Source organism: Chelonoidis abingdonii, chromosome 4 (assembly GCF_003597395.2).
Source record: "Chelonoidis abingdonii isolate Lonesome George chromosome 4, CheloAbing_2.0, whole genome shotgun sequence".
NCBI lineage: Eukaryota > Metazoa > Chordata > Testudines > Testudinidae > Chelonoidis > Chelonoidis abingdonii.
In genome coordinates this window covers 16,179,491-16,206,664 of record NC_133772.1, presented here as the reverse complement: position 1 = coordinate 16,206,664, position 27,174 = coordinate 16,179,491, and the positions used below count along the sequence as shown (strand labels likewise).

At 44.9% G+C, this 27,174-nt stretch overlaps 1 protein-coding gene across 7 annotated transcripts in view; it reads left to right on the top strand.

The window, feature by feature from the left end:
• MDM4 (MDM4 regulator of p53) overlaps positions 1-25,642 on the top strand; it is a 37,099-nt gene extending 11,457 nt beyond the window's left edge. For 2 of the 7 annotated variants that reach the window (XM_075064856.1, XM_032785783.2), the window contains exons 3-11: positions 1,404-1,478; positions 4,913-5,046; positions 7,282-7,331; positions 10,552-10,619; positions 11,368-11,464; positions 13,254-13,414; positions 14,049-14,186; positions 17,340-17,420; positions 19,206-25,642. In XM_075064856.1, coding sequence (XP_074920957.1) covers positions 1,404-1,478; positions 4,913-5,046; positions 7,282-7,331; positions 10,552-10,619; positions 11,368-11,464; positions 13,254-13,414; positions 14,049-14,186; positions 17,340-17,420; positions 19,206-19,760 — 1,359 coding nt within the window. In that variant the 3' untranslated portion in view covers positions 19,761-25,642. Of the gene's footprint in view, positions 1-1,403; positions 1,479-4,912; positions 5,047-7,281; positions 7,332-10,551; positions 10,620-11,364; positions 11,465-12,137; positions 12,256-13,253; positions 13,415-14,048; positions 14,187-17,339; positions 17,421-19,205 lie in introns of those variants that run through there. The other 5 variants (XM_032785780.2, XM_032785784.2, XR_012655708.1 and 2 more) reach the window with 4 other exon arrangements.
• The last annotated feature ends 1,532 nt before the right edge of the window (positions 25,643-27,174 follow it).

Here is a 27,174-nt window from a genome sequence, read left to right as displayed (position 1 = left end):
ATATATATATACCTACCCCTGGAAATTTCCACTACATTCGTCTGACGAAGTGGGTATTCACCCACGAAAGCTCACGCTCCAAAACGTCTGTTAGTCTATAAGGTGCCACAGGATTCTCTGCTGCTTTTACAGATCCAGCTACATGGCTACCCCTCTCATACTTGATATAAAACACCATAACATTCAGCTACTAATTTGTGCAATCAGGTTGGGGCACCTTGGTGGTTTTGTGGAGAACGATGCTGGTTTATGCCATGGCATCTCTCCCTAGGATGTTACTCTTTCATGATGTGTGCAGATGGACTCGAGTAGGGCAGCTGGGGACTGATAACTATTTAAACTTGCCACTACTTTTTTTTGGTAACATTCATACTACAATATTAGCTGTCTCGTCTGATATTGAGGTTTGCTCAGATGTATAGTGTGGAAGTAACGAAAGGGAAGAGTTGGCTTCATGTTCACACTTCTTGTGTGAGTGTGTGCCCAAGACAAGAGAGCCCCCCTACCTGACCTATTAATACAAAATTTGTAGCTCTGGTGAGAGATTGGTTGGAAGTTTGGGGTCCATGGAGAGTGCAGGAGCAGTCCTTTAATGCTACTTACAATAAACTTTTATATGCTGCACCCTTTTCTTGTAGGTTGTTTTTTTTTTGGTCTCTATTCACACGTTTTTAATAGCCAGACATCACCTATGGGCTGTGCAGAAGAGACCTATTCTATTCTTCCCATTCAGTGAGCCAGATTTAAACCTGGTCTAACTGAAGTTAATGGTGTGGCCATTGCATTATCTCTCACATGTCTAGCTAGTCACCCTCTAGGATTCCCCTTACCTAGGGACTAATTCTCCAGTCCTTGCTTACATGACCAATCCCATGCAAGTTAATGGCACAGTGAGGTGACTAAGGTCTGACGGATTGGGCCTCCTACTTTGCTGGCTGCGCTCATCTTGTATTAGGATCAATATGGTAGAGAAATTGCATTGACTGACTTTTAATTCTGACTAGTGAAGCAAACCATTACAGATCCTGATCCTGCAATAAGCTCTGCTTGGGTAGGCCCATATTTATTTCAGCAGGACTCTGAACAGACACAAGGGTCCATCTGCAGGAAGCTCATTGCCCCAGAAGGATTGTCTTCTCTTCAGGCATACCTCAGATGCAGGTCATTAACTCTAGAAGAACATGAATGAGCCCTTGGGAGGGTACCTCAAAGATGTCCCCCTTGGCCAACAACTCGCTGTAGAACCACTTGTCTGGACTTGCTGTAATGATTGTATGACAATCTTACCAGGAGGTGTGCCCCCAGCCTTTATTAGTTACATAACTGATGCCCATGGACACAGTTCTTCTCAGAAGTTCACCACGTTATGTAGCCAATCCAAAACTATGTGTTCTGTATTTTAGGTACAACCGAAACTGCCACTCCTGAAGATTCTGCAAGCAGCAGGTGCACACGGTGAAACCTTCACATTGAAGGAGGTGAGCCCAGGACTCTACTTTGACGGTTAAACCAAGAAAGTGACTGTAATAATGGTCGGTTAACAGACAATGAATGTGCCACCTTGTGAATTTTACATCCAGGACCTTGAAGATGGAAAATTATCTTATTATGAATTACTTGTGTTAAGGGAGTGCCTAGGGGCCCCAATCTCTATTAGGTTCGAGATAACCCTGAGGTTATGTATAAAATACGCTCGTAGCTAAAATGCACTGGATTAGGAATTGGGAGAGTTGGGTTTTCTTAGTAGTTCTGCCACAGATTTGTGTTGTGGTCAGGATCTCCTCACTGAGTCCTCATTCCTGAAAGCTGATTGGTGGGAGTGTAGCCTCAATGAAGTCAGTGGAGCTCCACTGGGATCCATTCAGGTAAATCATCTTGCAGGATTGGGACCATAGGGCCTGGAAATCAGTGGGTGCAGAATTGGGTCCTTGAACTCCTGTGCCTTAGTGCCTCTATCTGTAAAATTGGGCAACTTTATACATGGGGATATGGAGACTGTTAGGATATAGATATTCAAGTCTGTCTGCAAAGGCCTATACTTCAAGAATTTAGGTGTATTCTTATCACTTAGCTAGTTATAGAGGTATAAAAGAAAGACAATGATTTTGATTCTTTCTGTGTAAGGGCCTTCTCTCACTGTGACGGCTTTAAGGCCCTGTTCAGTCATATTGAAATAAGGCAATCTGGGGCTGTGTTAGGAAGGTGATCCGATCTATCACCTCCAGAGAAAGGGAAGAGCCTAGAACATTTAAAAGGAAGCTTAGTTTCATAGTTTTCTGTCTGGTAAGAACTCACTTATTAATAGACACAGCTGGAAAGCCCTTATGTTTGTATAGCTGTAGTTTGTGAAATCCTCACTTCTGTATTGTTGTCTTTGTTTATTTGCATGGCCTCTGTCTGGTTCTGTGATTGTTTCTGCCTGCTGTATAATTAATTTTGCTGGCTGAAAAATAATTAAGGTAGTGGGGTATAGTTGGTTAGCTAATCATGTTACAATTTGTTAGGATTGGTTAGGTAAATTTTAGTAGAATGATTGGTTAAGGTATAGCTAAGAATATTACTGTATAAATTAGGGGCAAACAGGAAGTAAGTTGGGATTCGAAAATAAGGAAAAAGGATCTTGGATTTAAACTTGCTGGAAGTTCACCCCAATAAACATTGAATAGCTCGCACCTTCAGACTTCAGGTATTGTTGCTCTCTGTTCGTGCAAGAAGGACCAGGGAAGTGGGAGCATGAAGGAATAAGTTCTCTAGCACAGACTTTTTTTGAGCATAATGGCTGAGATCTTCAAAGGTGTTTAGAATCCTAAATCCTATTGAAATCAATGGGAGTTAGGTGCCTTAATATCTTTGTGGATCTGGATCAAAGTGCTTTGAGATCCTCTGATAGAATCCCTATAAGAGTGCAAAATATGAATGAAAATTATTATATATCTTGAGAATCCAAAAACAGCTTTAGGAGAGATGTAATGGATAGCTGCACTCTTGAGAGATTGTCAGAAATGCGTTGCAATTGTTTTGCTATCATTCATTGCTTGAAAGTTCTTAAATTGTACTTCAGTTGATATTTTCTCCTAAGTTTCTTTGAAATTTCTTGTCAGCTAAACCTAAGACACACTGTGAATTCATTTAAGATTAAAATGCAAAATGTATAGAAGATTAAAAAAATGACACTGTCCATGATTTACAGGGGTATTCTGTCAGCAAAGAATTAAATGTGGCGTTTTTTCATTATGAATGTGTCAGATACTCCTGCAGAGCTGTGTGACTTTTATTTTAAACTCTTATGCATTTAAACAACATAATTTAGAGTCTAAATTTTTTTGCAAAAAGAAGTTGAATGCTTTGAATGGGGCTGGGGGGGATGTTAAATGCAGGCTGCTACAGTACACAGTAGTCAATCCTCTTGAGTGAACAGAAGTACTGTAAGCAACTTCTTTGGTTGCATTTATCTTTGTTCAGGTGAGCCCTCTTTTGCTTCTAATCAGGTGTCTAGTCCTGCTTGTGTTATGCATAAACAATTAGCTGTTTATCTCTTGGATTCTAACTTGAGTTTACCTAAATATCCTCTTTGTAGCCAGTTCTGTGGCCTTAGGGACATTTTCTATAGCAAAGGAATCATTTTCTCCCTGCACTTCTGTGTGGTTCTAATGCAGAGTATCTTGCATCTGTGATCTTTGCTCTCTGCTTGTGCCAAGCAAGTGGTCTCCTCCCGCTTAACTTCGGCCTTCCTACATGTTGAGTCACCATATTGTCTTGCCCTTCCACTTTGGAGAAAGAAGACTGTTGAAGACACACTTTGATGGTTACAGAGAAGTACCAACTCTGTTGCAGGGGCCTGCTGCATTGCCACTAGAGAACAATCTTAGGGTCATTCTGAATAGCTGTTGTTACTATGTAGGATGTCAGCTGAGCCTTTGACCCAGCCAGCTGGGTTCTGTTTGGCTGAGAAGGTGCCTGTGCCTAGATTATAAATAACTTCAACCTTGTCCTGTTTCTCTGCTGTAATCTGAGACAGCAATGAGGTTTCTGTTTTGTTTGCTGACATTTTAAGTGGCTGGGATTAATGAAGGAGCATCAGTGGGCAAAATCTTTGCATTTAATTCAGTACTGAAGTTGGAATTGTTGTAAATTGGCCAAGACCACTTCCCTTTTTGGATGGATCACATGGAACCTAGTGCATTGATTGAATGCCAGAGCCAAATCAACTGCACTTGAAGTTACCACAATATTGATTCTTATATAGTGCAAAAAACCAGCATCTCATTTTGGGAAACTCTGGCACCATCTCGCTAAACATTTTGATGGTGCAGAGGGAAAATGGGGAATAGAATGTGATCTTTACTTGTATTTTGTAGATTGTATTTCTTGAAACATTCAAAAGGGGACCTCTCCTCAGAAGAACTTGCCAAGAGACTGTGGCCAAACTTTATTTTTTAAAAAAACCTCCTTGGATCATGAATCTGGCTTAGATAATAACCAAAGTACACCCTGATACAGAGAACAAGGGTAGCCTACTGGTTTCCTGGGATTTGGAAAATCTGGAGTCAAGTCCTGGCTCTAGCACTGTTTCACTGTCAATGTCACATTGTCATAGCACCTCTGTGCCTCAGTTTCCCCATTTGTAGAAGCGTTCCTATCCCCTATGCTTGAGATGTATGGATGGAAGGCTCTGTAGAAGGGTGACATCTGTCCTAGCAGGAGGTGGTTGTTCACTGGCACTGTGTCATGTTAGCTAAAGGAAGTGTAAGGTGGAAGAAGGAAATGGAGCACAAAGCCCGGGAGACCTTGCTGGTTTATACTATACCCAGATGTACAGACACTGTTTTCCCAACCTATGTATTTTTTTAACACTAGCTTTAATAACATTTTCACCTGCAGATGTAACTAATACTATCTTACGTACCCACAGGTTATGCATTACCTGGGACAGTATATAATGGTGAGGCAGCTATATGATAAGCGGCAACAGCACATGGTGTACTGTGGAGGGGATCAGCTGGGAGAATTGCTGGGACTGGAGAGCTTCTCTGTGAAAGATCCAAGGTAGGAAGAGATGCAGCTTTGCAGTGTGCTCACTGGGGCTGGTGGTCCACCGTGATTAGGTATTGCTGAGGCAGGGGACCCAGCTACAACATTGTTCCTTTCTGTGATGTAGATGAGACCTCAATGGTCCACTAGCTTATTGTTAGTGCTGTCGAGTGTCATTTGGCATGCCTGAATTTGATTGTATCTGCTTGTAAGGAACAATTCTGCACTGTCTGGGTGGTGGACTAGTTGGTGTAACAGGTCTTTCTGGCTCTAACTTCTGAAATTCCCAGTCCCTTGTTTCTCAGTTCAGCAGGGGCCTGGATTGCTATGGAGGCAGTATCTTCCGCTTCTCTGGATGTAGGGGAGAGGGCTCAAGTTTCGTAATCACAATCTCTCATGCTTTTATTAAAGGGAAGCTTTACCTTGCCATGCTTGTTCATTTGCAGAGACATTTGTGTGTGTTATCAATGGCTTTACCTGTTCTTTGCCAGCGTAGCATTCTGACCTTTTGAAGGCCTAATGCTAAACTTGTGGCATGAATTCATTTCTGTGACGGGACCCCTGGGTGTAGCCTGGGACTGTGGAACTGCTGTGCCCCCTTCAACTCTCCAGCCGGGGCTGTCTCTCTCAGTGCCTTGCTAGTGACAAGCAGCAAACCCCTCCAGGTGCTATCATCACTCAGCCCAACTGCATGTGGAGCCCCACACCCAGCTAGATTGCATGAATGCTCCCAGAGCCTCTCTCAAATTAAACAGAGAAAGGCACCAACCAAATCCCCCCAGCTCCTAACCTGGTACCTCAGGAATATAAGTTTATTAATTGGTTCACCACTTCATCGATGGAAAGTAGATATACACTAGCCTTTGTAAATCTGAGCAGATTTACCAAATACTTACTGGTAAAGATAAACAGTAAAACAAGTTTATTGACTACACAAGAGAGATTATAAGTGATAGGCAAAAAGTCAGAGTTAGTTACCAAAAGAAAAGAAAACATAAGCATACAGTCTAAACTCTCAACCCTATTAGACTGGGCAATATCTAGATTAAGCAGTTTTTCTCACCCCACTGGATATTGCAGTTCATAGTACACAGGTTTCACCCTTGAAACGTGGGCCAGTCTCCTCTCTTGGAGTCTTGAGCCTCCTCAGTGTCCTTGTTTCTAGTTGCAGCATAGGTGTGGGGGAGGAGAAAAGGCGAAGCATGAGGCCACTATATTTTGTTTTATACCTTAGTCCATTTGCTTGGAGAACACAAGTCCAGGCACGTCTGAGGTCATTGCTGAGTCACCAGGCAAAGTTGAGCAATTGTCCTGGTGTGGCCTTGTGCAAATGAGTCATTGCATTGTAGCTTCCTTCCTGGACAATGGCTGTTGATGGTTGTTCGAAACCCGCCCAGACATTGGTTACTTTTCGTTGCTGTTGTCTCTGGGGAGCTGCTGATTCCCCAACTTACAGCATGTTTTAGTGACAACCATATAACACAATCTCATAACTTCATATGCACTAATGATGTACATATTTAGATAGAACAGTGACTTTCAGCAGATCATAACCTTTCCCCTGATAACTCACATGCTTTATATGCAGTATCACAATTTATATATAAATGAGAAATATGGGGGTTACAGGGTGCTCCACCAAGGTATAGAGTGTCACAATTTCCGTGCTAGCAAAATGACTGATGTAAGACAGCAGACTGCAACTGGGGTGGACAGATTACAACTGCGTAAGCAAGAGCTCTTGAATTCAAAAGATATGATATGATATGAAAACAAATGGCCAAGAAGAGGTTATATTTCAGGTAGCTCCTACAGTCTCCTAAAAGGAGAAAGTGTCTAGGGGAGGGGAAAAGTCGGTGTGTTTTTCACAGTGATTATATCAGATGATAATATATTATTTCAGATGAAGGCCTGCTGCACACCATGGGCAGATCTGGACAGGTAGTGTTTGCCTCACCTTAGGAGCTCTGCCAGAGAGGAACACCTTTAAATTACAGTTCATAAAAGTTATGTTAGGAGAAGCTGTCTCAGTACTTCCCTTACCAGGCCTTCTCCTGGCCAGTATTGCCAATTTAGAGAGCTGCGCTGGCCGCCAACAAGGAGGTTGTTGCTGCTCTCTGCTGCTGTATAGTGGCTGGAATGGAGAGGATATTAGGAGGCATGAGGCAACTGGGAGAAGAAAGTCATGATGAGGAAAGGCTATCTTATTTTTTGCTGTGGTTGCACTCACTAGTCCTCTTTTCCTTGTAGCCCAGTTTATGACATGCTGAAAAGGAACTTGACTTCTGTTACTATTACAGGTAGGTTTGTCTAGTACAGCCAAGTGCATTCAGTACAATGTTAATTTAATTGGGGTAAGTAATGATATGTAGGAAAGAGAAATGTTCCTTGAGTGAAAAACTGCTTGTGGGGGCACACTCTGAGAATACCTTCAAGTCGTGTGTCTGCAAAACAGTTCACGTGGTTGGAAACCAATTAGCCCTTTGCCTGACATGCCAGTGTATGGCTGGAGCTATGCCTGAAAAAGCAGAAGACAGTTTATATCCAGAGTCACATCCTGGAAACTGACAGGGTTAAATGCTTGGTGTGAGTGAACTGGCTTGGCTAAAAATACCCCACTGAAACCTTTGCTCATCTCAACCTTTGCTAAGCTACAAAATGTTGAGTGATCTCCACCCGGTTCCCTACTATCGCTTGCGTCTATACTTTGTGATCTTAGTTAGGACTACTCATAGGGGTGTTGGAAGTCTGACATGACGACTTGTTCCCTTAAATAATCCATTCCAATGTCAGAGGTCTGTATACCAGACTTACCCGCTCAACATCACTGTTACTCTGCCAGCTCATGGGGAAAGCTGTCAAATCCATCCACATAAAGAAATTCAGTCACAAGTTGAAACAAATGTTGTTGTTAAGTATCAGAGGGATAGCCGTGTTAGTCTGGATCTGTAAAAGCAGCAGAGAATCCTGTGGCACCTTATAGACTAACAGACGTTTTGGAGCGTGAGCAAATACCCACATTGTCAGACGCAGTCTCCCGCGTCTGACGAAGTGGGTATTCACCCACGAAAGCTCACGCTCCAAAACGTCTGTTAGTCTATAAGATGCCACAGGATTCTCTGCTGCTTTTACAAATGTTGTTGTTGTTGTTGTTAACCTAGTCCCTCATTGCTGTTTTCCCCCAATCTACCTTTCAATTAGTACAGCTGTTAGCGTCTACTCAGTAGTGAATTCATACTGAAATAGCAAGCATGTGAATCGTGAGCAAGGTGCACTGGTAGAATTGTGAGGTCAATGCCATACTTCCTAGGGCTCTAAGCAGTTTCATACCAATGACACGGCTTTCAGAAGTGTCTAGTCTATTTTTTGCACTAGCAAGTAGTGGTGCATGCAAATTTAGAAGTAATTTCAGAAACTGTGGCCAAATACCATGTAGTTTTCTGCTTTTCAGCCATGGTTAGTGTGCATCAGTGCTTCTGGAGATCACCCATTCCCGTCTGTAATGGAGAACCTGTCTGAGCACTGTCTTGTCTAACCACCTACCTGTGTCTGCAGAATAACTGTGTGAATGCTTATTTCTATGGTGGTGATTCCCTGGCTTACCCACAAGCAGTATAAGTGGAAAGCAAAGAACCCTAGGGAAACATTTTCTCCTGCTAGCTACCTCCCCTCTTCTGAAGGTGTGTGTGTGCAGTTGTGTGGGTGAGCTTGCATTTGTTCATTCTGGTCATGGTGTAACTATTTTTAAACTTGCCAAAGGAAATAATGTTCCTTTAGAGAGTTAGTCACCGAGTTATACCGGGGTGTGTGTGTGAGAGAGAGAACAAAACGAAACAAGCTTGGCAGACTGATCCCTGATTTTGTACACCCAATTGTGAATTCACAAGTGTCTAGGAAGGGTGCTTGTGGATTTATTTAATTTTTTCTTAACATGGGGAAACTGGAAATAGGATTCCACAGCCTGTCATACTTCATGTTCCGTGAGAGCAGTAAATATTCACTGGCCAGATTTCTGCTTCTCAGTGCCTCATTCTGCAAATTATTGAGGCCACTTCTGTAAAGTGCACTTATAGAAGGAAAAGTGACTGTGTGATAAGAACATATCTCCTTAATAATACCTAGTTCTCATGTAGTGCTTTTCATCAGTAGATCTCCGTATTCAGCCTAACTATTCTCTGTATGCCTGAGTCATACAGCCTCTACTTTAGGCTATATACTTTCTTGAAATTTTATGTTCAGTGTTTTTATTTATGTTGGCAGAGACATTTTCCAGTATAAAAGGTGTTTTTCCAGCCATTGTAAGAATAGTGTCTTCTATGTATAATATGTTCACAGAGAGCTAGACTTCATCATAAAGCCATTCTTCCTCTTCTGACACTGTGGAGCTAGAGCAATTATAGATGAGTGAGGTGAAGTCTCTTTTGCTTCAGGCAACATTAACTAATCTCTGATTGCAGAATCTTTACTGCTGCTGATGGTGGAAGAGGCAGAAGAAAATGGCTGGATTTTCAGATTTGCTTTATTGGGCATTAGAAAAATCAACCACGGGCTTGTAAATAGAGTATATTTGATATGGACATTGAGTGGGAGGAAATATGGGATCCAGCAGTGTCGTTTTACAGTCACTTTTCTATCTATAACTGCACTTCACCTTGTCTTCATGTTTGTGTTGTGAAGTACAACAGGCATAGAAACCCAGTCCTGCTCTCCTAGAAGTCAGTGTTGCCATGGAATTGAAAGGAAGGGGGAGCAGTCCCTATATTTGCTTCTCCTCTGAGCCATTCTGCTCATTTAGCCTTTTCTAAAATACAGGTCTTCAGTTGAGTTACAATCATTTTTACTTACCTGATTGCTTTGGCTTTTAGCTTAGATTGTAAGGTTTGGGAGGCAGGGGAGTTATGATGAACCTTTGGGGCCTGTGTATTTGTCTGCATTAAGTTGTATTGAGGACATGTACACTGATTGTGAATGCCTAGGGAGGAGCCTGCCAGGACGTGAACCTTCTCCTGTTTGGTCTGGTTTCTTCTTTCTCCTCTTCAAAATGACATCTGCCCACAGGTAGTCTCTGTGGCCAGTGAAAGAGTGTATCCATCAAGCATTTCCCTGCTGGCCTTGTTTTTCAGCATGGAGCTACTCTAGACTCCATGCTGGAGTCACCACCTCTGCTGCTACAGTGAGCTTCCCTGCCTACAACCTAGCAGCTTGCAGAGGGAGGGCAGGCCATGTGGGAAGTGTCAGGATTCTTACCTGCAATGGCGTACGGTCTCCCAGTGGCCACAGACACTTCCTACTCCTTAATCCAGTGCCCTCTACATCCATAATAAAAACAAAGAAATAAGCAGTCCCCTTGTCCATTTGGGAATTGGCCAGCTGCCTAAGCAACTAGAATCCTTTCTTCTGTAAAGTTCCACATGCCTGTCTGCCAAGCCTGGCTCGTTGGTTGCTTGCTGAGGGCCCTCTGTGTTGTGAGAATGGTTATTACCAGGGAAGGTGTTTTCTTTTGTTTTACTTGCCATATAGATGCTGCACAGACTCTTGCTCTCGCAAAGGATCAGAGCGTCGATAATCCAAGCCAAGATCAGCTGAAGGTAAACCCACTGCCTGGTGGTTTCTTTTGTTGTACAGAGCGGCCCCTTCTCTGTACCTGTGCATGTGTGGACTGCCAGAACTTTTTACTCCTTGACTGGTAGGTCTTCGCCTTCCTTAAAAGTTCTTGGGAGTCCACAGACCAGGGACAGAGTGACCCTTCTCTGTTCTCTTCATAACAGAGTTCCATTCTCTGGGCGCGTTTCTCTGGGATGTAACACTTCCTGTCCTCAGTCCCTCCAGCTTGCACTGTGTTTGGATTTTGTGTGTGTGTGTGTTGTTTTGTTTCTCCCATTCTTCAAACAGATTGAACTTCCTAAAAGTGTAAACTGGTTTTGCTCAGTGGGATCATTTTTTAAAGCTTCCAGGCAGAATCTGGAAACCTGGGAAAAATCTTTGTCTAGTCCTAACTTGTTTTGGGCATATACATGGGGATTAATACAGTCTGGAGTGTGGGAGCCGTGGGGGATGAATATTGCAATATTACTGCATTAAAGATGGCAACTTTTGATCTCTTGCCAATCTTGAGATTTTTCCTGGGTTGAAAGGACTCCACGTGTGTTGATAATAGATCCATAGCAGCCTTCTGGAAAGGTTAATACTGTGTGTTGTGCTCCAAAAACCTTTATTTTTCTATGGAACTCCTTGGTGTTGTACTGCAGCTGGTGACTCAGAGTGGAAGTGCTACATCCTCTTGTCCCTGTAAGCTCTGATGGCTAATGGGTGTCTTTTCTGCCTTCCTTCAAGCAGACTAGCACAGAGGGAAGCTCTGACACTGAGGGAACAGAGGACAAAAGTGGTGCTCCTGCTTTGTCTACCTCACAGTGCAGCTATGGAAACTGCGAAGGTGAGTGCAAGTTGTTTCCACATCGAGGGGCAAGCACAAGCCCACCTACACATTTGTGAATACTGCACGTGGTGCTCTGCGTGGCAGGAGCAGATCAGAGTAGAATGCTGGGAGACTAATAAAAATCCAATTGTGGAAAGTAATCTTCCGAAGTCGTGATTTTATGTGCAGAGATTTAGAGAACCATAAATATCTGCTGCAGGTATTGTATGTTGTACACGCTTTTTAGCCCGGATACTTGGCCTCATAAATAAACAAACACTTGAAGGAAATGGCAGGTTAACGCCAAACGGCACATCAATCACTAAGCAATGCCATCAAAAATGTTAGGTTATTTTAAATGCTGAAATTATACTTGTATCAATTTATCTTCCATGGGGACTTTGTCTTCTAATTAATTGGAATCAGACCGAGCTGTCTGCAGTCAATACCTGCAGCCCTGTCAGAGAATGGAATAACAATAGTGTTAAGTTTTGCTGTATTTTTCATCCATCCTCATAACTAGAAAATTCCTCTCTTGAAATTTGTTTTAATGTCTCTTGAGGCTTTCTTCCTAGTTCATTGGGATGCGTATTATGTGATATGGAGAGTTTGTTTCCTTTTCCCTCACTATTCCCAATTCCACCCTGACATCAAAGGTCTGATGTTTTAAAACTGGCTTCTCTGTTCACAGGCTTCATTATTGGTTGGCCCAAATGAGAATGGGTAGATATTTACCTGATTGCAAGTAGAGGTGGTCCTTGTCTGTGCCTGCAAAACTGCAGGCCTGAATAAAGAGCTGGAGTGAAAGCTCTTTGGAAGTGAGGCCTCCATGAGATTGGGAAAAAAGGTTGAATTCCGTGGGCTAAAGTGAGGCAAGACTGAGAAGACTGGCAGATTCCCTTTTCTCTGCTTCCTATTTTGAAGAGTTTCTGGCTGGGAGCCTTCTCATGGAATCAAGGAGCACTCATTGCTAGAAACTGGGGCCAAATCCAAACCTGGTGTGACCAGATCTAACTCATCAGTTGAAGTGTTACTGTGCCCAGTTTATCCAAAGCTGAATTTGGCCCCAGTGTAGTGTAAGCATTTTATTTGTGCAGCAGGTTTCACAAGCATCTCCCTGAAGGGAGTGTCACTTAGAGCAGCGGTTCTTAAACTTGGGCCGCTGCTCGTTCAGGGAAAGCCCTTGGCGGGCCGGGTCAGTTTGATTACCTGCCATGTCCACAGGTTCGGCCAATCACGGATCCTACTGGCCGCAGTTCGCCGCTCCAAGCCAGTGAAGGCTGCAGGAAGGGTGGCCAGTACGTCCCTTGGCCCGTGCCACTTGCTCCAGGCCAATGGGGGCTGCAGGAGTGAACCATGGCCCGTGGGAGCTGCGATTGGCCGAACCTGTGGATGCAGCAGGTAAACAAACCAGACTGGCCCGCCAGGAGCTTTCCCTAAACAAGCGGCAGCCCTAGTTTGAGAACCAGTGACTTAGAGTCTGCAGTGTAGTGGTGGTGGCCAAGGGATGGTCAAGGGAATCAATGGGGCTGTACTCTGTGTGCGTGTGCACACGCGCACAACGGGTAAATAATGCACGTGACTGCTCTGCTAAGCAACGTGAGCATCCAAAAGTACAGGAGGTGCAACATGCCAATATGATGCTGTAATAAATACAGCCAAGGGGTTGTTAACCTAGCTCCGGCAGAAAGGAATGGAGTTAAAGGTTCTATAATACTCCATATATTGGACTGGGATGGGTTCTGCTTTGGTGGTGCCACAAGCCGCATGTGCCTGTCATGACCTAGATTCTACTTGGCTTCTACAGACAAAGACTTAATAGAAAACCTCTCAAAAAGCAAAAAGCCCAAGCTGGATCTGGTGTTTGAGGAGTGGGATGTAGCTGGCCTTCCATGGTGGTTTTTAGGAAATCTGAGAAACAACTACAAGTCCAGAAGTAACGGGTCAACAGACATACAGACCAACCAGGTAAATGGATACTTTAAACAGCTAAAAATGCAGTGTATTCTCTCCCTCTCCACTCTCTTGTGTGGGTCAAGTAAATATTCCTGTAGTCATTTTTTTCACCACAGTTCAGAGTCTGTCCAAGACTTACAGTTTCTCCCTTCTATCTACCCCGTTAAGACTTTTCATGAATGTGAGGTTTGCTTCAGTGTGTCTGGACAAAATGTCCCTGCTCCCCAGTGTTTTCTTCTCCATGCCAAAAGTGTTGACTGTATTTCAGTGGCGCCATGTGCATATAGCCTGTGAAGGTCATTGGGATCCTTTGAGATAAAAGTCACTAAAATATAATGAAGATATGTGTAGCATGGTGGCTAGCCTGTGTGAACTGTTAACAAGGGGACTGAATTGTCGAGCAGGTCAGAAAATGGACATGTATGAAAACTTGTCTCCATTTTTCAGCGTGTTCTATTGCATTGCTTGTCACCCCAGGAGTCACTGAGTGAGTTTGAGTGGAGAGAAGTCTGGTATAAAAGAAGAGGAGAGCATGCATTAGAACTGCAGTTATGCCCTCTGGAGCACTGGCGTTCTTCATACCCAGACCTGTTGAATCACTAATATCCTAATGCATGCATATTTTCCCCCATCTCCGTTCTACTAGGACATAGACACTGCCATTGTTTCAGATACTACTGATGACTTGTGGTTCCTCAATGAATCTGCGTCAGATCAATTCAATGTTGCCGTCAAAGTGGAGACAGTGGACTGCGAAGAAGTGGGGAAAGAGAGTGACAAAAAGGTATTTCCTAGTGATACACAGTACCACTGTGTTAGCTGATCTAATTTATGTTGCAACCCTTTGCCATTCATTTCCCTTCTTCTGTTGTGCTTCTGTATTGGGAACATTGGTGTGTGCTGGGTGTGGCTGCTAAGGCTGCTCTCCTCCCCCCTCCTTCCCCCCCCCCCTCCCCAGCTCGGAGAGGGAAGGAGGAAGAGCATGGCATATTCTGGGCTAGCAGCATAGGGGTGGGGGAGACAGGGTGGGCAGCCTCTTGGCAAGGGGCTGAGGGGAGATGGGCAGGCAGCTTCTCGGCTGGCTCCAGGGGGCTGCTGGGGGGAGTACGGGCAGGGGGCTTTCTCAAGGACTGAGCCAGCCAGTCTCAGCCCACTCTGGTGTTTCCCTCAGGACCTGTGCTCCCCCTTCAGCCAGGAGAAACCAGCTGTAGACCCCCTTAGAGCTGAGCAGGGGAACAAACCAAAGGACATGGCACCTTTTAAGAAAAGATCTCCCTTGTGTCTGATGAGTGAAATTGGGCTGGGGCCCACAGCTCACCCCCTCCCCCTTCTTTACCTGTCCAGAGGGACTTCACTGCAGTCCCAGCCCCAGCTGCAAATGAGCAGCCTCCTTAAGCCCAGACGCTGCCCAGACCCCTCCCAGGCAGGCTCTGGGAGCTCCCACCCCCAACAGTTCTCTCATGCCTGGGAAAGTAATGTTTTCCTAGCTCAAAGCTGTCTCTCCCTCCCCCATTCCCAGATCAAGCCTGCCTGAGGGGTTTTTCCTCCAAGAGAGGATGTTTATCCCCTCCTCCCAGCGTAAGGAAGAATTGATTCCCTTCCCCTGGATCCCCTTTCCCCCCAGCTCCTGGGGAATTCCTTCCCTTGCATCCATCCCTCTGTATCAACTTCAAGTCAGGAGATGCTGCCCTGCTTCACTTTGGGACACCTGAGCTCTTGCTTCAGAGTGCTGGGTTGCTGCAGCCCCACGGAGGAGCAACTGGCCCCCACTTCCCTGCCTTTGGCCATGGTCCCACCAGGGGCTCCCCTCCCACAAAAGATGTAGAGTGTGTGAAGGAGTCAAAGCCGGGATGGGCTGCAGCCTTGGGATTGGGAAGAGCTGGAGCGACACAGCAGCCACACAGCAGGATGAATGAATGGGCCCTTTCTATGCTGGGCTGTTGAATTAAATTTCTGTGTGTCAGGGTGTGTAGTTTCTAGGCTGGCTGCAGGGGGTGGGGTTCGGGGAAGACAGAGCTGCTTTGAGTGCATGGGTGGGAGCAGGTGCTAAACAGAGCCACCAGGAAGTGGGGGGAGAAAGAGATGGGAAAAGGGACACAGATAGAGAGCAAGAACTGGGAAACATCAGGAAGGGGAGATACCAATGATAGACACATTTTCAATAACTAGAATGAAAGTGTATAAGTGCTGAAAATCGCCTCCCTTCAAAACTGGCAGAATACCCCTCCAGCACCCACACCTTGCCCTGAAGGCACGAGGGGGCAGAAAGGAGTGAGCAGCTGGTAGGAGGCATTTAGGGGAGGGAGTTGGCAAGAAGGTGGTGTTCAGGGGCAGGAAGAGGTGGAGTGGGGGCATAGCCTTGGATAAGGGGATGGGGCCAGGATGGGGCACCCACTGGCAAAACCAAAAGTCAGCAGCCATGAGTCGGAGTGACAGGGTTCCCCCCCACCCGCGCAGGGTGTATTTGTTGCCTGTACAAACTTCCCCAGCAGCTGCACAAAGTTGTAATTGTGTTACACAGTGAACCCCCTTTGCCCCCCCCACCCAGCCAATCGCTGCCTCCCTAGCGCTACATGTGACCTTTGACTTATGTCAGTCATAGTGCACTTCCACTGTTGCGCTCCAGCTTGGTTGGCGCTCTCTGCGCCTGCCCCATAAGTGCTATCACGTCATTGGTCAAGGGGATGTCCAGGGGGTGGGATTTGGTGGGGACTCTGTTCTGAGCGGCAGCATGGTAAGGGGGCCGGGCCAGGGGGGTTGGATATGGGCCAGAGGGTTTTAGGGGCAGTCAGGGGACAGGGAATGGGGGCGTTGGATAGGGTGTGGAAGTCCCAGAGGGCCTGTCAGGGAGCAGGAATGTGGCTAGGGTAGGGTGACCAGATGTCCTGATTTTATAGGGACAGTCATGATATTTGGGGCTTTTTCTTCTATACCTATTACCCCCCACTCCCTATCCTGATTTTTCACATTTGCTATCTGGTCAGCGTAGACTAGGGGTTGGGACAATTGGGACAGGGGGGTTGGATAGTTGGGGTCCTGGGGGGTGATTAGGGGACAGGGGGGTCTCTGGAGGGCGTGGTCAGGGGACAAGGAGCAGGGGGGGTTGGATGGGTCGGGAGTTCTGGGGATCCTGTCAGGGGGCAGGGAGCGGTTGGATAAGTGTGGGAGTCCCGGGGGTCTGTCTGGGGGTGGGGATGTGACTAAAGGTCGGGACAGTCAGGAGACAAGGAGCACGGAGGCTTAAGATAGGGGGTGGGGATCTGGGGGACAGTTAGGGGCAGGGTCCCAGGAGGGGGCATTCAGGAGACAAGGAACTGGGGGTGGGGGGTTCTGAGAGGAGCAGTCAGGGGGTGGGAATTGGGAGGGAGTGGATTGAGGCGGGGCCAGGACTTGGGCGGGGCTTCCTGGGTGCACACCCTAATGAAATGTGCTGCGCACATCTATAACTGATAACAGGCAGTCCAATGACCAGCCAACTCTGTAAGTCTTCCTTAGTAAAGGGCTCCCTCTCAATAGTCTCTGATGGAATGTCCATTAGAACCACTTTTCTCAGAAGCTATAAGCTGTGGGGAGTCCTCTGTCTCTGCTTATTTTGACCCACTGAAATCATTTTTCAAGGCACACAATCAGCTTAAAATCACACTTCTGAATTTTTTTCTCTACCACTACTACAGCCATTACTTTAAGATTCAGCACTGAAAAAAATTAGAGGAAAAATATTTTTCTTATACTTTTTTGCGAGCACTTTGTGCACAATCATTTTAACAGTTTAGGCCTGATCCTTCAAAGTTAGTCGATGGTCAGCAAGACCAGTCACATGAATAAAGTTATCTACATGCATGTTTGAAGGATGTGAAGAAAAATCCATGAACATATTTTTAGAGAAGTCATCAGTGAGATTTGTGTACAATTCTAATAACTTATTTAATCTTCCCAGGTGATTGAGGTTACGTGTACTGATGACCTCGAGGATTCTCAGTCCCTAAGTGACGACACAGATGTAGAAGCTGCCTCTGAGGTATTCATCCTTTAGTTCAACAACCCATGCTCTTGAGTGTGCTGAGCCAGCTTGTCTGGCTAAAATGTACACTATTTGTTGTGCTAGAAGAATGTTTACCATATCCCTTTCAAAAGCCGTAAGTACTCTGTAGCAAAAAAGTGCATTTTCTTTGCTTGGTCACCTGTATGAAGTTTAGGGGTGTCTCTCAGTCCAGTTTGTTTTGAAAAGGTGTCGGTTTAAATACAGACACCAGGATTGGCACGAAATGGCCCCCTTGTTGGCAGCCTGAAGAGTAGTCAAGCATTGAATGGGCCATGGAGACGGAACACACCACTCACAGTAGAGTAGTCCCGTCAGGTGCAAGTTTAGGCAGTTTTGCTGGGCAGTGTGGGAGAATTTGCACCTACCTGTGCTGTAGCTGTTCCCTGGCTAAATGATTGAGTACTTTATTCTGTGTTATGATAAGGCCCCTTTACACTGCCAGAATTTTGTAAACGGGAACCAGGCCCTCAGTGTCAAGCCAGCACTGAATTAATTAGAATGGGGGGAGAGGGAACTGGTTTTGTTATGAGAGGTGAAAAATGGATCTGTTTGCACACTTTTCTAGGGCCAACTCGGTATTGCAGTCTAAAAGGGAATCTGGGATATTATCCTTGATGAAGATTCCGAAATATAAATTCAGCCCCCAATAGCCAATGAAATAGCCAGATTAGAGTTAGTCATACCAGAAAACAGGCTGCTGCAATATTCTGTATTCCAGTCAGAGTTCCACTATATCCTGAGAGCTCCAAGCTGACTACTAAACTGCTGGTTGCTTCAAGGTGGTCCGCTGAACAGAGAGAATATCCAATTGTCACTCTAATCTGTTTTAGTTACACACAGGGCTTCTGTCACAGTAGCATCTGGGAGCTTCACCATCTTTAATGTATTTATCCTCAACACCCCTCGATGATAGGGCAGTGCTGTTATCACCACATTACAGATGGGGACCTGAGGCAGTGAGAGATGAAGTGACTTGTGCAGGGTGACAAAAGGTGTTTGTGGTGGAGCAGGATCTGAACCTCGGTCACCCACGGCCTAGTTAACACTTGAACTACAGATCCATCCTTCTTCTCCATTTCCCCCTTCAGTTTCTGAACCATGTGGAAAAGAATTGTCCCTTTTGACTCTTATCCAAGAGACATCCTTCTCAGTGTATCTTAACTGACACCAGATCTGTGTTCTATCATCTGTGCTCTTTTTTCCCCAATCCTTGCAGGCTTTCTTTGGGGGTTTTGCTGTATGTCAGAAAAAATATATCACACTGTTCCTTGCAGCAGGCAGAGCCAAAAAAATTTGAGCACACTTTTCTAGACTGTGCTGGCTTGACAAATTGGATTGTCCCTGGCATAGGACAGCTGAATTATATCTCTAAACTTGAGCAGCCATTGCCCTTGGTATATAGGGTAATCAAGTACGCCACTATCAATTGTGTAGATCCAATAGATGCTAAATAATTAATGGTTCTGAGAAATACACTTCTAACCAATTCAAGGAACTACTATCTACTCTTGAACTTAGAGCGGGGGCACTTACATTTCAGTAAACTCCTAAGCAGAGGGCATGAGTCTGTACGTGTTATAGGCAAGGTGAAATGTTTCTGAGGCTCTCCCAAGTTGCCGCTGCATGTCGTGCATCTGCTAGCCTTGACACACTGCCATTCTTGATGACTCTTCTTTGCTGCTTCCTGCACATAAAGGAAAGCAGCCTTAGCAAGAATGCACTGACTTGCTCTTGTTTTTGTCTACTCCATTCATTCTTCAGGACTGCTGGCAATGCACCAAATGCAAGAAGTTTAACTCTCCAGTCAAACGGTACTGTTACCGCTGCTGGGCCTTACGGAAGGACTGGTACTCGGATTGCCCCAAACTAGCTCATTCTCTCTCTCTGTCCACGATTGATACTATTCAAGGCAAAAAGGATGATGAGGGAATCGATGTCCCAGACTGCAGAAGGACCGTGTCTGCTCCAGTTTGCCGACCCAAAGATCTGCACACAGGTGAATGTGAGTCCCATGTAGACCCTGGCAGCTCTATGGAGTCCCTGGGTTTGACACAGGAATGCAAGGTCCAGGAGCCACAGATGCATTTTGGTGAACGCAAAAAGGAAGAAGTAGTAGAATGGCAAGAGAATATCAAAAATTTGTTGAATCCCTGCCTTCTATGCCAGAAGAGGCCACGGGATGGGAATATTATCCATGGAAGGTCTGGTCATCTAGTGGCTTGCTTCAGATGTGCGAAAATGCTGAAGAAAGGGAGATTGCCATGTCCAGTATGCAAGAAACCGATCCAGATGGTGATCAGAATCTTCATGGGGTAGCTGTGCCGCTGCAAGGTGCTTCAGGGACTTAAATGGTCACTAGTCAGGGGACAGTTGCCACAAGGTTTACGTTAGTGTCTATGGTGCTGCAAGGGAGCTTAATTACATAACTCAGCTAAAGAACAAGGGTCCCAAACTGACAGAGGAAGTTGAGGAATCCCCTTAATGAAATGAAACAATGTTCGGTTTTTAGTGTCAGTTTACATTTCTGGGGCCCGACTGATCCGTCTGTAGCATCTGCCCCAGGTTTTAGAATTTCTAAATCCTTTACTTTCCAAGGTCTAGGGTAGATGATTTCACCCGCATGGTCTTGTTTTCATAACTGATCCTTGCAGAAGCCAGATGGTTAATAAATAAATATTTAACTCTGGTTGGTTGTATGCTCTGCAGTAAGCTAAACTCTGTGCAGTGCCTGAAAATAGAAAGCACAGGGTGGGAGGAGAGTGTGTCTCTGTGTACACACATGTACGCTGGATTCTTCAAGGATCAGTTCTCAGAAGAGTAATGGTGAATGGGGGTTACAAGGCTTCTAACGCTCTTCAGTATTTTGTAAGATCGGGTTGAGAGACTCCTCAAAATCCATAATGAAAAACAAACTTCCCCAACTTTTAATCAATATATAAACCACCCTGTATGATTTAGCAATCATGCAAAAGCAAGGTGTCATGTCTTGCTCTCTTAATGGATCCTTTTTAATTAAAATACTGTGTTGGGGACCAGTTCCTCGGCTGCTGCCAATCAGCATAGCTCAGTCAACTCAATGTTAATTGACACCAGCTGTGGATCTGGCCCTTAGGTTACGTGTGCACTCATAGCAGTTGTGCGTGTATATATGAGCATTCTAATGCTCATAATTAGCCCCTCACACCTACAGCTGTTTTAACTGCATCTCTGCCTTTTTTAAGCTGGCTGATCACTTGAGAAATGTCTCTATTTAAAGTGCTAGTGAGATTTACTAATGACTAATGTGCAATTTTGAAAAATAAGGCCTTTATCTTAGTACACCACCTGACAGCTGGTTTATCTAAGGAACTGTTACATGGAATTAGTCACATCTGGACCCTCTTCAATTTGATATAGTTTCTTACAGGTTTTAACTCTTCTCAGAATCCTTCTGCAGTATTCTTATCTGCACAGTGTAGTAGAGGGTCCATCTGCCACTAGAATTTGTAGCTTTAAACTGTTGTTAAATTCTTTCTTAAAGAGCACATCCTAGGTATCTACCCACATCTTTCTCAACCCCATCTGCAGGAAGGAGCTCCAGGGGTTGAAGGCTGCCTCAAGGAGAGCATCCTCTATTGTCCCTTGTGAAGGTTGGTCAGGCTTTGCCCATGTGGGGAAGGCTGTGGAGTGCCTGCCCTGAAACCTGGGGGATCTATAGGGGAACAGGGTCATTCACATTCCACTGGACCCACGCTACCAGAGTACCAGACTCCCGCCTACAGCCACAGCTACCCTGGGGACCCCTGAGGGTTTGAGTAACTTCCACTGGGCAGGTGGAGAATCACTGTGCACCCATGTTCCATTCTCTGGCCTGCCCTGTCTCTATTCTGTTCCCCAGCATGGACCTTGGACCATGTGCAAAGGCATCTGCAGGGTCCATGGGGAGGAGACAGTGCTATGGAAGCACATGATCTTACCAAATGCAGGGTTTCCTCCAGGCTAGATCAAGCCCCTATAGATCTATGCATATCAGTTGGCTGTAAAGCAGGTATATAGCCCTTCTCCTGCTGCACTTTCCCATCTCTCCTGCAGAGCTATCATCATAATTACAGCTCAATATGTAGAGTGAATTTACTTACCCCCATCCCTCCTCAAAACACACATCCTTTTTAGCACGTTTGTTTTATTTCCTACTTACTTAAAATAAATAAAAACCTAGAAAAATAAAGATGGCCAACACCTGTTAGATCCCATTTAGCCCAGCACTCCCTGGCCACCACAGGGTTGCTCTCAATGTATTATCCAAGGTTTTGTCCAGGCCTGTTTAAAATAGTTCTGGACTCTGTTACTTCTCTGTTTTGAATATCAAGAAATGTGCATTCGGTGTGGCGGCTCAATACACTGGGAAGCCATAGTTCTTTGTCAATAGAATACAGATTGTGGGGTTGTGTCTTCTGCTGTGAAAACTATGGGCTCCTCCAAAGAGATGGATTATTTGATCTACCAGGTGTTTACCTTCTAACTATTAAGATCCACATACCTGCCTTCTACTGTAAAGTGTCTATCCAGTGCAAGTTGGGTGGGGATTCCTATTACTTGGACCACCTAGACTGCCCTGTCTCTAGCATGTGATTTGGGGAAGATTTTGGCTCCCCCTTCTGAACCATCACTGCCAGCCATTGCAGCTTGTGCTGTTCATCATAGCCTTATTGCCCAGAGTTCCCGAGGGTGTACAGTTCAGCGGAGCTTGTAAAGCTGCAGGAGACTTTACGTATTCACAAAGAACTATAGTTTCTTCTCTAGCTACATTCCTTTTTGATCTAGTATTTTTATAGTAGTCGAACTCCCTTCATCTCCCTGGTAGACACACAAAGCAGGTACAGGCACCCCACAAGGTTCCTCAGAGCAGCGCTTAGCACTCTGTTGCTGAAGCAGCTCTATCTCCAAAGTTTCACATGGAAAGGAGAGAGAGAATATATAGCATAGACTGATCAGTATCTTCTTAGCTGTATGCAGAGGGGGCAGTGGCTCTCCTCTGGTTTATCTTGAGCTTGGGAGGAGGAGAGGGGAACGGATCTTTTTTCCATGGTATTATCCAGGCTTTTCCTCTCTCCCTATTGATTTGTGGCTTTTAGTTAGAAAGCGCTACTACTGGGCATAGGCTGACCAGCACAGCGCCAGGACTGGATGTGTCAGCTGACTGGCAGTACATCAGTTGCTGTAAGTGAGCAAGTCTAAGCAGAACTGGGAACCATTCCATGCCATTGAATACTTGACACTCTTTTGGGTGGTTCTCAAAGCAACTTTTTCCTTCTCAAGTTCAAAACCAGTCTTTACCATGTGTAAAGCCAACTGTGAGCCTACGTCTGCCGGGGAAGGTCACAAAACCCAGCAGCACCAAAACCACGTTGAGCTTATTCTTCCTCTGCAGGGATGTGTGGGATCAGAGCTATCACTGCCAAAAGCACACCAAACCTGTTGGTGATTCTGCGACTATATTGACTTGACATTGTTTTACTGTGTGATGATTACTGTGTCTGTTTTTATTTGCTGTAAATGTACAAATGGGATGAGTTTTGTTTTTAAACCACAAGTTAAGCTGCGCTCACTCACTCACTCATGCGCGTCACCCCAGTCGGGGTATGGACCGCCAACCACAAATATCCAGAGTCCTCTATCCTGGGCCATTCGCTCTCTCCTGGTTGCAAGAAGGGTAATCAGCTTAGTGGCTTCCTCACAGCTTTCACCACCCAGCGTCATGCATCTTCGAATTGAAGACCCTTCTTTTTCCAAGATAAAAGTCTCTGTCTCTATTGTTGGCATTTCTGTAGCAAGTTGATTTTTTACAGGGTGGAGTTGCTAGCCCCATGCCCAACCCTCCTCCTTTATCCTGACTTGGGACAGGCAGATGGCCCCAAAGGACCTCTCTGGTGGAGTTAAGTTAAGCTGCAGTGCACCAAATTGCAGTTTAACCATATTGTTTTGCAAACAGGCCGGATCACCGATGGGTGTAAATCAGCATAGCTTTATTCAAGTCAGTGGTATTATGCTGACTTGCACCATTGGGGGTTCTGGCTCCATATCTGAAGCGCACTGGTTGCTTCCTTGCTGAAGGGTCACTAAAATGAAGCTGACACATCTTAGCCTTCCTTCGGCCGTAGTAGATTTAGCAGAGTTTCCTTATAATATGATAGTGATATAGAAGTGGGAACGGTTAGTTACCAGTTTGCTGCCTTCCCTTTCTTTGCGGTCGGCAAGGTGGATCCTTGGACGTAGACCTGAAAGCACATCTTCTGGATACTGTGAATTTTGTTTTCCCTGTTGCCTTTAAAAGTGCATTTTGTTAAGGGTTCTGTTTGAATAGTTTTCAGACCGAATGTGTTACAAAGTGTGTAGTCCATTGACCAAAAAAACCTGAAAGTACAATTTATTGGGGATATAATATCCTTACTGAAACCCTATTAAGATGTGTAATATATACAAAGCTTGAGATACTTGCCTTTATTCAGTGGCTAAGAGTTACAGGGAGTCTAAGTGGAAATCCCCTTGTGTCAAATGAAAGTCACAATGAACATTAGACAGTTCGGAGATTCATTTTTATTATGTAGCAAATATAAAAGTGGTATTTCAGAACCATCAGCTTCTTTTTTGTACCTGTATAATTATTTTGCTTAAGGGTATGATTTTTCTCCCATGAAATAGTTATACCAGTGCAATGCCTAGTATCGATGCAGGTATACACCAGTCTAAGGTAGCTTTCTACTGGTATCTTATTCCTCTTCCCATAAATGCGTACACCAGTGTAACTGTGTCTACACTAGGGGTATGTGTTCACTACCAATGTCAAAGCACTGCCGCAGCAGTGCTTTAATGTGGCTGTGTAGTCGCGGCCCCAGGGCTGGGGGAAAGAAAAAACCACTCCCGTGAGGGGAGTAGCTAATGTGGCTCCCAACGCTGGTGCACTGTCTACAGTACTGCTTTACAGCGCTGAAGCTTGTTTTTTTTCGCACTCCTGAGCGAGAATGTTTCAGTGCTGTAACATGGCCATGTAGACAAGGCCTCGGAGGGTTGTATAGCTATATATTAGTATAGGTAGAGTGGTACAGACAAGCCCTAATTCAATCAGAGCTGCTGTGTTATTAACGTTTCCCAACAGGAAGTCTGTTCTCATGCGTTAGTTGCAGAGACAGGACCCAAAGTATTTCAATAAAATACCTAGCCCTTGTATAGTTCTTTTGATCTGTAGATCTCAATGTGCTTTAAAAGGGAGTCAGCATTTTACAGATGGGAAACTAATAAAGGCACCAGAAAGTTAGCCACCTAAATCGAGAATTAGGCACCTTAAATCAGTGCCTGGATTTTTCGGAGCTGCTGAGCACCTGGATCTCCTGTTGACTAGAGTGTCAGTTGTGAGATACTCAGCATCTCTGAAACTCTAGCTATGTATAGCAGTGCCCCCTTTTGGAGTCTGGAAAGGGTTGGCCAGGGAGGATAGCTGAACATATGAAAAGCAGTGCAGTTGCCTGACGTCCTGTTATTAAAAATAATCGGTTAATGTTATGCATGTTAAACTACTTATTAATACATTTTAAAATAACACAACTGCTTTGAAAATGACTCCTGCTCCCATACATTCCCTGTGTCCCGAACTGTCATTCAGCGTTGAAGGTGGCAGCTTCCTCATTCATTCTTAACTGTTTATATTCAGACTGTTTGGAAATTATTGGTGATGACCTTTCTCTCTAATAATAATAAAGTGCTGTAAGAGCTACGGTGCTGTGCAAGCAGCAATCCTTCCAATACCCCCATGTACCTATCTGAGAAGGTGCTTGAAGGTGGCTGAAATATTGTGTTGGTAGCAGGAACGTTTTATGCTCTTGAATAACAATAGAAAGACCGATTCCCTTCCAGAAAAGGTAATTTCGTACTAAATCCTCTAAGTACCCTTCCCCTGTTTTGCGCCTAAATGTATTTTCATCCAGGAAACGTGAAATATGTATGGAATACATGCTCGCTACTTGTAGCATAAAGCTCACCAAAATACTCTCTTTATATTTGCACTATTTTACCTTGCTTTGGTCAGACTAAATTAATGACTTGTTTGTTTCCCATGCAAAATAAAATTGACACTTGAAATCTGTGATAGGGTAACTTAGAAGGTTTAGTTTTTAATTTGTACTGTATTTTGGCAAAGCTTAAATAAAATCTTGTGTTACCAGTATAGCAACTCCATTTATTTCATTTTGTGTGTGTACATGTGCAGCTTCACAGATCAATAAGAAATCCTCAGCAGCTCAAGACCTCCTTGTTTTCTATGAGTAACTTAAGTCCTTGTGACTGTAGGAGACTGAATGAGAAGTGTTTTTTGCCTAACCTGCAGTGGGGAGAGTGTTTTGCCTAACCTGAGATATTAGGAGCGCTGTCCATTTGTAAGTGGGTGGGCATGGAGGAAGCTTAGTTATCTGAAAAGAAACACATACTCCTCTACAGAACATGGTAATGTAAATTTCACCTAACTAGGTATTGGGAGCTGCTCGTTAGAGGGCACCAGCTACTCAGAGTCATAATATTAGAAAACCTCAGCTTCCAACTCTGCAGTACAAAGTAGAGAGATAAGAGGGAGGTGAAATAACATTTTATTGGACCATCTTCTGTTGGGGAGAGAGGGAAGCTTTCAAAAAGAGCTTGTGTAGCTCGAAAGCTTCTCTCTCTCACCAACAGAAGGTGGTCCAACAAAAGATGTTATGTCCCCTCCTCTTGCCTTTCTAATATCCTGGGACAGACATGACTATCACCGCACCACTGTGCTTTTATTACGACATTATAATTTGTGGCAGCATCCCTGCTGTACTTTCCAGACATTCAGGAAAAGACAGTCCGTGTTGGAGGAACTCAGTCTAAGGAAGGAGAAAAGCAAGTGGGACTCTGCACAAATTAACCAGATGCACTATAGATAGATAGATACTCAACTACGTGTGTTATGTGTCAAAAACTCCTGGGGGTGACTTCCCACTAGTCAGTGGCCCAAAGGGAGATGCAGCTTCATAACAAACCGCAGGTGGAATGCTCCCTACGAAAAATAAATAAATGCGACTGATGTTGAAAGGTGGCGGAATAAAAGAACTGGAGACAGTTCTTTAGCCATGGCACGAGGATGGGACGGTGGAAGCTTGCCCACATCATACCGTGTTCTGTCCTCTGCCAAAAGGACCACTTTCTGGGGGTAAAAATATAGTTCAGATGCCACACTGCCAGTTAGTCATTGACCATTGCCAGGAAGGGAGCTCTGCAGTGATGGTTTCCTAGTGAAGGCTTGTTGGTTAACAATGGGCTATGATCACCAACCATTTCAGGCGCCAAACAGCTGTTGGAGAGCAGTAATTGTGCTCACAAACCAGCAATTTACAAGGGAGATCCTCTGGATCTCTATACTCAATCCACTTGCACGGTCTTCTACCTAATGCAGCTTTTTCTGCACTCTGCCAAGAAATTTCATAAGACTGCTTGCAGCGTAAAGCAGGACCTTCAGTGGGATGATAAAAATCCAAGCTCTGTAAGGGGCTTTCCTGCCTATCTCCGGAGGAATCCTCACAGCCCCATGTGCACTTCTGGTCAAGAGAAATTGTCATTTTACATGATGGCAAAAACTTCTCTGCTCTTTCCCCCCCCCCCCCCCCCCCCCCCCGCCGGCATTGCTGGCACCTGCACACACAGGGTGGGACACTGCCCTTAACTTGTATGCAGAGCTGCC